General features: G+C 39.1%; 1 protein-coding gene across 1 annotated transcript; it reads left to right on the forward strand.

Annotated features, from left to right (window-relative positions):
* Positions 1–221: 221 nt before the first annotated feature.
* On the forward strand, positions 222–13,620 carry LOC129333017 (centrosomal protein of 290 kDa-like). The gene is made up of 7 exons (XM_054984308.1): positions 222–401; positions 2,841–2,983; positions 5,857–5,943; positions 7,542–7,632; positions 8,279–8,459; positions 12,344–12,441; positions 13,390–13,620. The coding sequence occupies exons 1-7, from the start codon at positions 342–344 to the stop codon at positions 13,531–13,533; spliced, it is 804 nt and encodes a 267-aa protein (XP_054840283.1). The 5' UTR covers positions 222–341; the 3' UTR covers positions 13,534–13,620.
* Positions 13,621–14,722: the final 1,102 nt, after the last annotated feature.

A 14,722-nucleotide genomic window follows, 5' to 3' on the forward strand; every position in this document is an offset into this window, starting at 1 on the left:
ACACGGCGATTGCCTATGAGTCTAAACGTTTTTTTTTAAAGGATCCTTTGAGGCAGAACCCACCCCGCCCCGCCGCAGTTATGAATCTGCCTCCGTTGACCATCGCATTCTCAGTGCGATCAACACATACAGACGTCCAGGCAGGCACTGTTGAGGGCTGCCCGTTTGTAGGGGCTTTGCCTACACCGTCGCCTGCGCTTTTTCCCCATTGAAGACCGGAACGCTCTGCTTTGGCCCGGGTCTCCGCCCTGTCTGTCGGCAAGGCGCCCATTGTACAGTCTTACTGGCTGTTGTGTGCGGAGGGAGGTCTTGGCCCTCCCTCTGGTGCCCGGTTCTGGGCTATGTGGGAGGCCAGAGGAGGGGGGCAGAGGACGCTGCCCTCCGTTCACAGTTGCATCCAAGTGAGTGGCCGGAAGCGTCCCGGGGAGGGGGGAGCGGCCCCTTCTCCCCCCTAGACGCTTGTCCTCTTTCTTTTGCCTCAGCCCGGCGCCTCCCTCCCCGCCTGAGCGACAAAGATGATCCGTCGACACTTCGACTACTGGATACACATTTCAGAAACAGAACAGAGAGGGATCGCCGGATAGTTTGTGTCCCGTTAGGTGGCCAAATGTCGAGATGATACAACACAGATCCCCGATCTTCATGCCGCTGGGACCATGGGTGGTAGACATCTGCATGCATAAAGTCCCGGTTCAGTCCTCCTCGTGCCCCCCCCCCCAATCTCCAGTTAAAAGGATTCAGAAATAAATGATTTGAAAGACCTCTGCCTAAGCTCGTGGAAAGCCAAGCCGCTGCCAATAATGAGCCTGAGGGACAAGTGAACCCAGTATGGGTAGCTTCATGTGTTCGTGGGAAAATTGATCTGTGCTGAGTGTCATTCACAAGTGTTAAAAAGTACACATGCTCCATAAAGAAGCAAGTGGTGTCCCTAAGAGAAAGAGCGCCTCATTATTACCCACTTTAAATACATCTATTTAAATCTACCCATTGCCTACTGGAGAGCCATACAGTGCTTTCCAAGCTCTTGCCAGTTAACAAAGCTTTTAAAAATAGTTGCATTTGTAGTGCAACCCTATTTATTTACTTCACTTATACCCTACCTTTCTCCCCCACGGAGACCCAAAGTGACATGCATCGTTCTCTCATCCTCACACCAATCCTGTGAGGTAGGTTAAGCTAAGAGAGTGTTACTAGCCCAAGGTAATCCATGGTACATCGGGTGTTTGAACTTGGGTCTCCCAGATCCTAGTCTGACACACTAACTACTATGTAATGCTGGTTCTCTATGCAACATTATGTAAAATTGTCCCACTCTATGCTTATTGAAATAAGTGAAATAACTCTGTAACAGTGCAATTCTATGCATGTTTAACCGAGAGTAAGCCAAACCAAATACAGTGGGACTTACAGGTAAGCAGACTTGCATCCTAAACCCACTGACTTCAGTGGACTGCCAGTCTTGCAACAACCCTGGTGCTATAAATGACAGTGACTGGCTGTCCTAGGACAATGTTTAGATCTTGAGCTTTCACAGGTTATTCCAAAATACATGTGTTATCTGCTGCATACTGGCTCCCATAACACTACACGGTCTTTATGTGAATATATACTTCAATAAGTAGAGGCAAGATCCCCTGGCAATATAGCTGCACATTTTTTAAATTTCTTTTAATGCAGTGTTTCTCCAACCAGGGACTAGTGAAAACTTGTGTATGTATGTGGAAGGAAATGTGTTCTATATTGGTGCCTGGATAGCCCAGGCAAGCCTGATCTCGTCAGATCTGAGAAGCTAAGCAGGGTTAGCCTTGGTTAGTAATTGGATGAGAGACTTTCAATGAAGACCAGGGTTGCAGAGGCAAGCAATGGCAAACCACCTATGTTAGTCTCTCTTGATGAAAACCCTGCCAGGGGTTGCCATAAGTCAGCTATGACTTGCCGGCACTCTCCACCGTTGCCCAAACTGGTAAGGCCAAAGTGTGTATCATGATTCCATTGTGATTGCTGAAATAAAGGTCTGGTGATTACAAGTTCTTTACTGGTACAGGCCTAGTCATTTCAGATGCACATGAAATGTTCTCGGAAGAAGGGCTGTAGGAAGCAGGAATAAATGGCACTAAGTGTGTGGGGAAGCTCTGTAGAAGGAAAAAATGGCTTGAAATCTGTAAAGTCTAGTAGGGCTGAAGGGGATGCATGTTTTCTCAAGGTTTAAGAAATGTTGATTTAACACACTGGTGTGCAAGGCTTTAGAAAAACATAAGCGACTTATCCATAGTGTTTACAATTAGATGAGGAAGGGGTGCTGTGACCAGGCAGATTTAACAGTAAGAATGAATTAGGTAAGAATGAATTAGGTGATTTAGGTAATTTCTTAAATGAAAAACTAGGTTTTGAGAGTCTTTGAAGAATAAGAATGAAGTGACAAATGATGAAGAGAAAGTGGCAAAAGGAGCAGACAGCTGAGTAGAAATAAAAGAGGAACCAAAAGGGTCTTTGATATACATGGGATGACCTGAAGCATGCTTCCCTCTTTAGTGAGAAGTATGGTAAAAAGGCACTCCTTGCATGATACTATAAAGTATGGCTATTAGAGGTACCCGAGAGAAGGGATACCTCTCGTGTTTTAGGAAAATAGTGTAGGAAACAGTCATAAAACACTTTTTTGTTTTGTGCCATATAAAATGTGAAGAGTCTTATAGAATTGGTACAAGCAGGTTAGGCTTTGTAAAAGGCTTTTCATTAAAGCAAGAACATCTTTCAAGAATGGCAACAGATACAATGCGAGTTTCCAGTTCAATCAGATAACCCTAATCTGTATCTGTGTTTCCCTCTCACTTCTTCAGCTTCATCAGGAAAATGAACTGCTACTTAAGAAGCTGAGACATGTACGCCTAAAAAACAAGCAGTTGGAATATGACTTGGCACAGACACAAAAGCAACTTGATGAGCAAAATAAGTCAATGCCTGTTTGCGTCTCAAAGAAGAAGTAAGAAATGGAAATGTGTTCCTTGTGTGTCAAAGTTTCAAGTCAGGGCTCTATCTTTGGCTGTCATTCTGTGTGTCGTATAACAACCACGTTAGCATACCGGCTAACCAGCATTGAATCCAAGCTAACATTACTGACAGATCAGTGTTCTTCAGCTTAAACTGAGAGCCAATTCACACACTTTTTTTGGAAGAATGGAAGTATGAGTTGATTCAATAATTGCTGATATGTTAACATTCTTGTGAATGTTTCACACATGTATAGATTGTTAACTCCATATATCTTCAATAATCTAATATGGGATCCGAATCTATGGCTATTACTAATCTGAGTATGTTTCCGTTTTCTAAAGATTTAAATTTAGCATGCTATAATCAGCTTTGAAATTATCTTAAAGCCATAATGATTTTTTTTATATGAGTCTATAGTTAATCACAGGGCTACCAAGATGAGAACAGCAGTTCAAAATCTCATGGACGTGCAAAACACAATCCTGTTCCATGTTTTTTCTTTTTCTATAGTCCCAGTATCTTATTATATTTGCATTCTGCAGCTGCCTGTTGGTTTCTTGTTTCCTGGTGCTTTGCTCCCATAATGAGGGCAAAGCCAAACCCCTCAGCATTCCGCTGCAAAATGGGGCGTTCTTGCTGCCAATCATCTCCATCTCTCAAGTGCAGGCAGGCAGGCAGGCAGGCAGGCAGGCAGGCAGGATGGATGATTGGCTGATTACCCGCTCAAACAAATCTTAAGTTTTTCTTTTGCTGTGGGGGCAGGCAGGATTGTTTTTGAAAGAGAGAAGTTACATGCTTGCCAATTAACTCAGAAAAAGAGAGGCCCTTGAAAGACTACGGAAGCAATCCTAAACAGGTCTACTCAGATGTAAGTCCCATGTTATTCAATAGTGCTTGATCCTGGGGAAGTTTCTTTAGAATTGCAATGTATGATTGAAGTCTTCCAGGGCTTTTAGCACATTTGATTTATTGAACAGACCTCCTCCCGTGGCACTTTTCCTCACAGTGATTCCAAGTGTCCTCATTGGGAGAGGGAGACAGATCAGTACCTGGTTAGCAATGCAAAACAAACCAAGATGCACCCCAGTAGGTTTACTCAAATGTAAGTCCCGTGTTATTCAATAGTGCTTACTCTCAGGGAAGTGTCTTTTGAATTACATTCTATTCCTTCCAAACGTTTTCTAAGCTGATAGGAGGGGAGGGGGTCTCCCCTTGTAAGGACTGGATTGGCAGGGTGGATAGCTACGAGGTGGGATGGGGAGATGCTCTTATGCTGTGTGCATTGGTTTCATTCTCCCTTCTAGCCAACAAGGTTAATTAATAACATAAGTTCTCTCTCCCCCTGGGATCTGATTGGTGCTGCTCAGGAATGCAAGGAAGCCCAGTGAAAACACACAAACCCTTGGGCAGAAGAGGCTCATTTCAGTTTAGTTTCCTGAATTTGGTTCACTGCTCTGGAACCTGCTTTACCGAGCTGAACCAGTGAGTTCTGTGTGTAATTTCAGCTTGTTTTTTCCATTATGCAGACCCCTAGTAACAGCTTCTCTGAATCCCTAGCTTTCTTTTTTTTAAAAAGTAAGTCTCTAGCCCCTTCCCTTACGGACATATAAGGAAAAAGAGAAGGGGCTGAAAACTTTTTTAAAAAATGAGAGGTGGGAATTCAGAGAACCTGCTGCTACATCTATCATTACAATGCTATAGCACTATAACGGTAACCCCTATCCAGGGCTTTTTTTCAGCAGGAACGCGGTGGAACGGAGTTCCGGTACCTCTTGAAAATGGTCACATGGCTGGTAGCCCTGCCCCCTGATCTCCAGACAGAGGGGAGTTTAGATTGCCCTCCGCGCCAATCTAAACTTCCCTCTGTCTGGAGATCAGGGGGCGGGGCCACCAGCCATGTGACCATTTTCACCAAGGGCAATTTAAACTTTAAAAAACTCCCTTGTTCCAGCTGACCCAAAGTGATGTCACTGTGCGGTCCTGCGTTCCACCACAGAGTTCCACCACCTCTTTTCCCACAAAAAAAACCCTGCCCCTATCTATTAAAAAAAGTAGATTGTGTTGAAAATGGGCAGGAAAATAAAAAAACAGTGCTGGCAAAAGTGCACTGACATTGCAGTGAATCAGAATTGCAGAGAACACTTGAGAACAGAAGAAAAAGTTTTTTTTTTTTAAAAAAAGGCTGAACACTGCATTGCAAAGAAGACAAGTTGCTTTGTCTGAAAAAGTTAAAAAAAATCCAGCCAAGGATTCTAGCAGGAAAGTTTTACTTTGGTGACAAAAACATTTCAGAACCGAACTATAAAAAATCATCACATTTAGATGATAAAAGTAGTTGAAAAGAGACAGTTTTTATTGTGTCAGTAATTTTTATAATACAAACATATAACTTTTAAACTCCAACTTGTAACTTTAACATTAAACGTTTAGAGTAAACAATCATAAAGTAAGTTCTATACATGTAACACTCGTATTTAGCAGTATATACAATTGTTAAAGGTAATAAAAAAGAAAAAAAATTATTGTTGAGTGTCGTCAGTAGTATATTAAAGCTTTATAGCACTCCTTATCAGTGGTTGATAAATTCAATGATTCATTGTCTGTAAGGAATTCCAGGACTGGTAATCATTGTCCGAAGAAAGATGAGTTATACCTTGAGGATTCTAGCTGTGTGATTTGATCGGCTAATTTTTTCAGTATAAAATAATCCCAAATGCGACTGTACCAGAGATGGAATGTATTTTTGATGAACCTTTGATAGTGCAATTCCAGTTGTAAATGTTTAGATTAAAAGATTCAGTAAATGTATAGTTTTAAGTTCAAATAATTACATTTTAAAATCATTTTATTCATTTGATTTAGTGTGCTAGTTCAAACGGAAATACGTTTATGGAATAGAGGTGATGGAGTTTACAGCAGGCAACATGAAGCAGCAAAGGAAACTGCTCGGTAAGCTTTTTTAGGAATAACATGTTACTTGAAAGTCAATCTATTCAGTGAGGTGTACTCCTACATATCTGAGCGTATAATGATACACTAACACTGCAATCCTAAACAGTTGCACCCTTAGAAGTGTGTAACTCTTCTTAGGATTGTAGTGTCAGATGTCAAAGCTATCCCTTTGCGTTTGTATAATGTGATGCTGCTTCTAGATGGAGCCAATTCTTTTTGTAGCTTTTGTTGCTGCTGAAAATAGACATTCTGAGTGGCAATGGAACATCCACATAGGTTTTCCTCATAGTTTTCTTGAGTCATTCCTTCACAGCTGCTCATCTTTCAGCAGTGGGTTTGTTAAAAAAATCAGGAATTGCAACATCTCAGGAATTGCAACAACAGCTTTGTAATGTTATACCAATCTATTGCTGTGATCTACTTCAGCTTTTACTTTTTAAAAAAAGTCTAGCTTTTTTCATTGAGGAGTTATAAGAGTGTGTGTGTAGTCTGAACCTTTTCCCTTATAGCTCTGCAGTGAAAATGATTAGAGAGTTCCTTTTTAAAAATGAAGTTGGCAATATATCAACATTATAATACTACAGTGACATAGAAAGTCCTGATTTTTTTTTAAAGTCTGAAAAAGCCATCTGGTGTTGGTTGGATGCTGCAGGGGTTCAGGCAAGAAAAGTGCCAGTATGAGTGGGATCTTTAAAATTGCATACTTTCCTGCCCACACAAAAGTACTTTGTCTGTGATCTTTTCAAAAGATCATGCCAAACCAGATTTGGGAAAGATTGCAGCAAAGCAGGGGAGACACAGAGGCAAGATGAAAAAAGGACTGTGCCATATGGATTCCCCCCAAAACCATGCTGCTGTAAGAATGCCAAGGTGGAGCAAAAGGTCCACGCGGAAATAACTTAAACCTACCTTTGCTTTTGAGATTCTCTCCTTTTGATGCTGGTCTTCCTCAGTTTACTTCTGTGTACAGCAAATAGTTTACAGCTTTTTCTTGCAGTAGTAAAGCAGATTGTACAGTCTTGAATTCGTTACTGAGGCAGTTCTACAAGTGTGAGTCACCAAGTCCTGTGTCCTCTTTGCTTGGAGCCTCAGTGGAGGAGAGGGGTAGGGAGTTCTTGGTCAATCAACTCCTGCAGCCCTTGTTAGGTCTGCAGAATTGGGAGTGGCATCTTCTTCTGTCTTCTCCTGTTTCCCTGTCTCTGTCTCCTGCAGGAGCATATACCAGCCAATTAACAGGCTTGCTGCCATACTGTATAGATTCCTGTCAGGATTGAAATCCTGTGATCTCCATAATCTCTAGAGACATCTGGGCTCAGCTTCACCCAGTGCTAGCATGTCAAGGGCAGCTTGGGGCCTGTTGTTGCTGCTTCTCTGCCTCTGGTTGGTCTCTCTGGACCTTCCTGTTATTCTATCAACCATACATTTGTGCTCCCAAGCCACTTTTTCTTTAAAAACAAACCCAAAGAAGGTAGTGAATGGAATCCCCTGAGCATTTCCTTTATGCAGCTTCAGTTGCTTTCAGTGGGGTTTGTGTTTGTGTGTTATGTTTGAAGCTTCTGTGATTCCTTCTTATTTTTTCATATTTTGTTTTTCAGATTGCGTCAGATGTACAGTAATCTTCAGAGAAAGCATAATAAAGAAATAAAAACAAATCAAGAACAAAGTGAAACAATTGCAGTACTTTCAGTAAGATTTTTTTTTCTGTTCGAAGTAAATACTAAATAAGTTTGCCCCCACAGAGTGATGATCGAATCAACGGTTGCAAAGGTAACTGTTTTTACAGAAACAGACCTCTACAGATGCCCTTCTGGATGTGTTCCATAAATGCCTAAGATCCTGTATGGCCTGGGTGGGGGTGGGTGGGTAGGGGGAAGAGTATGTATTTGTGACTATGCATGCAGCGCCATTGCTGGAATGGGGCTGCACATGTTCCTGCTGAGCAGATTATTGGTACTGCCCTGTACCAGCTTTGTAATGTAAATCCAGACTGTTCCAAAGTGCTTAACTGTGGATCTGTGCTATTTTGCTTTACTTTTGCAGTAGGTCATGGGATATTGGTGTTCTAAGAACTCAAAGATGCAAGCTGGGTATCATGAAATACATGATACGTTGTAGAAAGATTGAGTTTTTTTTTTAAAAAAATCCTTTTCTTCTCCCCCAGCTTTGCATATTTTTGATCTAGATGAGATTTTGCTTTTTCACTTATTTTTGTTGCTTACTACTAATGTAAATAAAGAAGTCACCCTGAATTAATTCACAAGTATATTTCTGGTATGCTTGAGGTGGTAAGCATTTTCTTATGTATTAAATATGTTCTACTATTTTATCATAGGTCAGAATTAATGAGCTGGAACAACAACTTCAGTTGTCAAGACAAAAGATAATGGAGTTGGAAAGCAAAAAGATTTCAAAAAGGGACAAAACTGTTTCAGGCACTTCTGCAGCACGGAGAAAAACATCATCGAACAAATGTATGTGCAAAAGGAAAGGGGGTTGTTCCTGCAGATATTTAGGTAAGAATATGGGATGCCTTCATGCTTCTTGACACATGCTGTTCCAGAAGGAATGTGAATATGGATTGTTATAGATTATTTTCTATCCATAGGTAGACTTATAAAGCATCTTAGTTCTGGAAATAGGAATTGCTGTGAGTTCCATGGAATGGAATTTGGCTTGTAGGGCCTTTATCCTTCTTTGTGTGACTTGAATGAGACTGTACTCTGAATCTGCAATTCGTACTTCAGCTTGAAGTACTGAACATAGAACAAAAAACCCTCTGGAATTAAGAAGTCTTGATACCGATGTTGAGACTTGAAGAAGAACAAGCTGTTCTTTTTTTAAAAAATCCTTTTCCCCCAGTAAAATAGACAGTGTGGCAAATTCCAAACAAATGAGGCCTCTGTAAATCAGCCCCAACCAGGCCCCCACTAATCAACTCAAATCATATAGTTACACTCTGACCAAACATACTGTTGCTTGTACACAACTGTTCTGGAACACACTATATACTTTTTTATAAAGCAAATCATTACATTTTGTAAATTTTCCTTTATGTTGATCCATAGGGGGAAAATCCAAAAATGACTGAAGTGTAATAACTTTTACTGGACCATGCAAAATCCCACAAAATAGCGCTTCCAGTATTGCAGTCATGGATGTGTCACTCAGAAGATCTCCCACATTTCTCCCAATTTTGCCTTTGGAAAATTTTTTAAAAGTCCCTGGTGGGGGAGATGTTTTGTAATTTTTCAATTTTTAGGGCCACATCTGGAGCCAGGATACATTAATGCTGGCCTTCTAAATTTTTCCTGTGGTTGCTCCTTTCTCCCCATCCTGACATGCTGTACTTTTGTTTCTTCCTTGGCAACCTTTGCAGTGATTCCCTCCCCTGGCTGTTTTCTAACAGCAGCAGACTGGATTCAGCTAACAAAGTCTGGGGTAGACATGGATTCCTGTACTCCCTTTATTGTCCTATTTGGTTTAATTGGCAGGGTACTGTCTTTTTTAATTTTTTAAAATATTATTTTATTGAAACAGAAGATAATGGACTGTAGAGAAAATATCAGAAGCAGAATATATAACAGAAAGTAACATTAGATAGCAAACAGAATATCGAAAACAGAATATGTAACAAAGTATTAAAACTACATAATATAACAGAAAGTAACATTAGACAGTAAACATAATATCAAAAACAGAATATATATAACAGTATTAAAACTGCATAATATTTCTCCTTTCCATCCCCTACTTACTTATGTTAAAATACATTATACTTAACATTTTATGTTCAGCATTTAAAATAACTTTTCTTATCTTTCAGCCACAGTCAAAAAAACTTTTCATTTTTCCTGAAATTCTGAAGTTGGTCTGTTATGTATACAAGAGGTTAATTTAGCCATTGATGCATAAACATACATTTATTCATTCATTCAGTTACATCTGGACAAAGTTCAGCCTTCCATTTTGTTGCATATACTACTCTCACCACCATTTAAAAAGTTCACTGTGTTATTTTGTAATATTACTTGGTAAAATATTTAATAACATATTTTTGGGTCCAACACAAAGTGGAGCCTTAATATCTTTTGCATTTCATTATGTATTTTTATCCAATATCTTCTTGCCTTCTTGCATGTCCACCACATGTGATAAAATGTTCCATCCATACATTGACATTTCCAGCACCTTCCTCTGTAGTTCTTATTAGTTTTTGGAATTTCCAAAAATTTTTTATACCAGTTCTCCCTTAGCATTTGACAATCCATAAATTTAATTTTTTTAGTCCATCAATTTTCCCATTGGCTCATAGAGATATTTTCTTTAAACTTTTGCATCTATTTTATCATAGTTATTAACTTGTTCTTACTCTGTTTCATGTTACAATAAAATTTTATATACTTTTCCTAACAAGTGTTTTGGATTCTTCACTAATTAGTTGTTCAAACACTATTTTATCTGTTAGTTGACCACCTTCTTTGGATCATTGCTCTTTGAATTTGGATACCACTTGATGGTACAGCAACCATGGAATGTTTTCCCCTTGAGCTTGAATTTCTTGCCATGTTTTTATTTTTCCATGCTTGTCTATCATATATTCGTAATTTACATGATCAATTCTGTTTCTTGTAGTAATTTTATAATAGGCATCTATTGGTAATGTCAGTGGTGAAGTTGGAGGACTTAGTCTGTTTCTACATTGATGCCTGTCTGAAAAAATATGTATAATCTTTCTCCTTTGGGTCCAGTAGTCTCCAGACATCTTCAAGTTCCAAGATGTGCATATAGTTGAATACATATTTAGGAAGATTCCCTCCCAGATTTTTAGATGTTTATTTGGGAATCTGGTACCCAATTCAGATCTCTAAAAATTAAAATTTCTCCTTCCTGACAGTCTAATAATACTTGCTAATACTTTAAAAAAATACTTTTTAGAATTCTTAGTCGCATATATTGACGTCAGTGTGCATACTTGTCCTTCTGGTAATTTGATCTTTGAAATCAGATACCTTCCATTATTATCTTTGAGTTCTTTAAGAATCTCCAGACACTGGCTGTTAATATAAATTGCTACACCTTTTTTCTTCACTTGCGATGATGCTGTATAAACCTTGTCCACTTTTTTACAGTTTAATAGATATTCTTAATGTTTTTCCTATGGGTCTTTTGAATACATACAATGCGTGTTTTTAATTTCCTCAACTGATTGAAACTTCTTGATCTTTTGGAAGGCAAACTTAAACCATTCAAATTCAGTGAAATTATTTTAATTCTGTTATTTTCCCACCTTTCTTCTCTCCCCCCCCCTCTTACTGATCACTCCTTCTTTCACTCTGGATGAAGGGCTCACGTCTTCTCAGCTCGAACCTTGAGTACTGTTCTCTGTTTCCAAGTCTTGAAGAAGTGCTTCCACTTTTTCACCTGTTATTATTTTCTTGCTCTGTGCCAAGAATATTTCTAGAGCAAAAAGATTTCCAAATTCTTTTCAATTCTTTATTATATTTGGTGGCAGATCTTGAAATACTTGTATTTCTTTTCCTTCAATTTTCAACAATTCCTTTCTGTGTTGTAATGAAATTGTATCCTTCAATTTTTAATGAGTAAAAATGACAGTATGTCTCGAGGTACCTTCTTCTGACTTACATACTTAGAATTAATTCTAAAAATGTGCTCAATCTCTGGGAAGTCGCCTTGCACTTTCAAGTAATTTTGTATTAACTTTTGAAAGGCTGGGTACTGTCTTGAACAGATACTCATTTTGTTTTTTAAGAATGTGTACAGTTAAATGTGACTGAGCAAGGGGCATAAGTAGAGAACTATACATGGCATTGTATTCCCCTGGCAACCTGATGCTATGAATGGCCTTCAGCTGCTCCAGACGAAGGTTTATGTTGTGGCTGCTAAAGCCAACATGTGCTTGGCATGTGGACCAGAGCCATACATCTCTGCTTCACATACCATATAACACTGTCTCCCTCCCACTTTGTAGATTCAGTTTGTATTCTTGTAATCCATGTGCTACTTGTATCAATATTTGTAGCTCAAGGGCTTCTTTGGCTTTTCAATGCCCCTTTCCCACAGCTGTAATTTCCTATCACTGTAGCAGTCCTTAAGGCTGATCCGATGAGGTGCTTTGATCTGTGGAAGCAGGTTATAAGCAGACAACAAAATTATACTTGGCTCAATAGCATCTACAGTATGCAGGTTTCCAGCTAGAAGGACTTCATACTGGCAAGGCTTGCTCAGAAGAGGATTTTATAAGAAAAGACAAATTTTAATTTTGCCCAGAAATATAACCCTAAAAATACATAATCTGAAAATTATGAATGTGTTTCATGATTATGTTTCTTAGTGAGCTCTTGAGTTTAAAGACAATATATACAAATTTAAATTGTAGACCAGTTGCTTTTGGAGATCCAGCATCTGAAGAAGGAAAATGAAAAGCTGTCTAAAGAAAGAAGAATGCTGAGAAATGAGCTTGCTGCATTAGACAAGGTGATTTGTTGGCACGTTAAGGCCATGACAAGTCTGCAAGCTACATATGAATATTCAGCCATCAGAGTTAAATTCTGTTGTACCCAGAGCCTTGTTTTGTGCATGCATCTGTGGTGTGACTAATGTAGTTCATCATGGGGGTGGCATTTAGTTATATCCCTCCTCCTAAAAAGGTGCTTAGAAGTGTCCGCTTAGATTGCTGCATTCACAAGCAACCTGTGTCCCCTTTATGGAACTCCCTATCAAGGTCTTTTTGGCTGAAATTTTCATTTGTTTAGATTTGAGGCAATGGTTTGGATACAACAAGCTTTTGTGCTTGAGGAAAGGAAGGAGGGAATCTCCTTTGACCACCAAAAAGGCTAAGCTAGTGGGACAAAAGGTATGTGGGACATGGCTGGTCATTAAGAGGGGAGCTAGATGAGAATGAATAAAAAGCTGGCTGGATTCAACCCAACGTCTCTACCTTACCTCCTCTTATGAATATCTGTAGAAAGTATGTGAAGAGACAATGTTCCACATTCAGTGAATTTAATTTGGACACAATCAGCATTCCTTTGACTGATCTTTCATTGTATATATTCAGGTGAAATAGATAACAGTGTCAAATTTCCTGTAATTAAGTCTTCATTGCCGCAGAAGTATACCTGGCAGGAACAGAAGTCTTTAAGGTTTTATAAAGTCTACTCTATAAGTGGGATTGGGTAGTGATGCCTTTGTGTTCTTTTAAAAATTGAATATATTGCAGTAGATCAGAACTTCCATCAGTAAGAAGGGAATCAGGAGTATATCCTAAATTAGTTTGAAGTTAAATAGAATAATATGTGAGCCAAATGAGTATTTGTTTTCAATAACTCTTTTGGTTTTTTTAGATTATATATGGTTGATAGATGTTATGCCTCATTTGGAAGTATAATTTAATTAAAAGGTATGTACTGGCATTCTTTTCAGGATTTTTTTGATGAAATAGAAGATTTAAAATATGCTCTTCGAGAATCCTTAAAACTGAATGATCAATATGAGAAGTGCTTGAAACAATTGTGTTCAACATATGGAATCACTTTTGAATCAGCTTTGACAGGTGGCAATCACTAGTGAGGTTTATGGAAATAAAATGCTCAAACAAGTTATACTGATAAAAGTGTTTAAAATCTATTACTATTTGTAAAATATATTTATCAGAAAAATGGTCTGTATTGTAATAAAATCATGACTTCATAAATTTTTTCTTGTTTTGCATAATTGGTACAGTGCTCCCCCCACTTGCTCTATTTTAACTGTATACTATAACTTGTATTCCTATAGAATTATAAGTGGCTGTTTCAGTTGGATACCTACAACAGAAGTAACTTAAAAAAATCACAACCCCCAAAGTACTCCTTATTGACAACTTGCCCAAATTAGCCTGAACATAGCCTAACGCAAACAGGGCACAGTATCTTATTCCAGGACACCAAAATACTGGACAACACTTCCAACTACTTTGTCAGACTGCACAGGGAAGCCATTGAAATTCACAAGCATAAGCAAAACTTCAACAGGAAAGAAGAAACCTTAAGAATGAACAGAGCATGGTTTCCAGTTCTGAAAAACACCAGGCTAACAAAACATTCTATCCCCGACAATAGCCCTGCAGAGAAGATTAGCACATCAAGTACCAATCCATATGCAAAAGAACCTCCTCAGGATACAGTGAAGCCTCCCGCCATTAGCATTCCACACCCTGGGAAACTCTTACAGGATGACTCAGCTCAACCCCACCCCTCCTGAGTAGATACAAATGACCTACATCTTTTCCACACTGTGACACTGAGAGATCTCTGTCTTTTGGTGCTACACCTCTGAAGATGCCAGCCACAGCTGCTGGCGAAACGTCAGGAACTACAATGCCAAGACCACGGCAATACAGCCCGGAAAACCCACAACAGCCATCGTTCTCCGGCCGTGAAAGCCTTCGACAATACATCACAGAAATCCTTGCAACATAAGCATTTGTATTTTCCATTTTACAGTTAAGGAACTGAAATGGAAATACTGGGACTTATCTGTGCCTTGCAGAAAGTTGAGGTTTCTATCAGACAGAAGTGGACAGACCTTTGGAAATGAGGGTTCACATCTGGAAAAACTGTGCCTTCTAACTCACACTAAAATATTACATGGAACTGTGAAGAGCTTCATTGTAGTCATCTCCTATTTACTGCCAAACCTGACATTATTAGTACTGACCAATAATCCAAAGAATATTGAAAGTCATTCAGTGAGCCCTAGAGTGGTTTAGGCTAGC

This window comes from Eublepharis macularius, chromosome 7, assembly GCF_028583425.1.
Source record: "Eublepharis macularius isolate TG4126 chromosome 7, MPM_Emac_v1.0, whole genome shotgun sequence".
Lineage (NCBI taxonomy): Eukaryota > Metazoa > Chordata > Lepidosauria > Squamata > Eublepharidae > Eublepharis > Eublepharis macularius.